This window comes from Alligator sinensis, unplaced genomic scaffold, assembly GCF_000455745.1.
Source record: "Alligator sinensis unplaced genomic scaffold, ASM45574v1 scaffold109_1, whole genome shotgun sequence".
NCBI lineage: Eukaryota > Metazoa > Chordata > Crocodylia > Alligatoridae > Alligator > Alligator sinensis.
In genome coordinates this window covers 3,172,765-3,173,330 of record NW_005841852.1, presented here as the reverse complement: position 1 = coordinate 3,173,330, position 566 = coordinate 3,172,765, and the positions used below count along the sequence as shown (strand labels likewise).

Below are 566 nucleotides of genomic sequence, written 5' to 3'. Positions count from 1 at the left end.
GCATGCCGGTCACATTGGAAACACATTTTTAAGGCCAAATTCTTCTGATATCCCTTCCCTGCAGCAGTTTCTGCAGACACGTTAAGCCTCCAATTCCAGGCCAAGACCAAGTTTATGGCCTCCGGCATTGATGCTCTTCCCATCTACCAGGGCAGAGAGTGTAAGCTTTACACCTGTAAGAATAAGCAATCATATGTTTAAAACATGTCATCTGAAACTACCTGCTTTCATGTAACTAGACTATTGATTTTATCTAGTTAATTAATTACTCCTCAAGCTATCCCTCAATTAAAATAGGAAATATGTACGTTAATTCCATTGAGATTTAAGTTGGTCAAATAAAACTGAACTGGAAAACAGTTCTGGACACTAAAAATTACCTGGGACATAGCAGGCAAAAACCTGCATGCTACTTATTTAAACAGTAGGCAGGCCAAATAATCAAACGTAGGGGTGTACCGATAGAGATTTTTGGGGCTGAAACCAATAGCTGATATTTAAGGAGGCATACTGGCTGATACAGATCCAATTTCCAATACAGCTGCCTCCAGCTGGTAAATCAGGTG

At 40.1% G+C, this 566-nt stretch overlaps 2 protein-coding genes across 7 annotated transcripts in view; one reads left to right on the top strand and one right to left on the bottom strand.

Annotated features, from left to right (window-relative positions):
- COMTD1 (catechol-O-methyltransferase domain containing 1) overlaps nt 1-566 on the top strand; it is a 66,222-nt gene that overhangs the window by 41,805 nt on the left and 23,851 nt on the right. The gene's annotated exons all lie outside the window — the stretch shown is intronic.
- Nucleotides 7-566, bottom strand: part of VDAC2 (voltage dependent anion channel 2) — a 14,581-nt gene continuing 14,021 nt past the window's right edge. For all 4 annotated transcript variants that reach the window (XM_006016295.3, XM_025212886.1, XM_025212892.1 and 1 more), the window contains exon 9: nt 7-173. In XM_006016295.3, the coding sequence (XP_006016357.1) occupies nt 82-173 (92 nt within the window). In that variant the 3' untranslated portion in view covers nt 7-81. The remainder of the gene's footprint in view (nt 174-566) is intronic.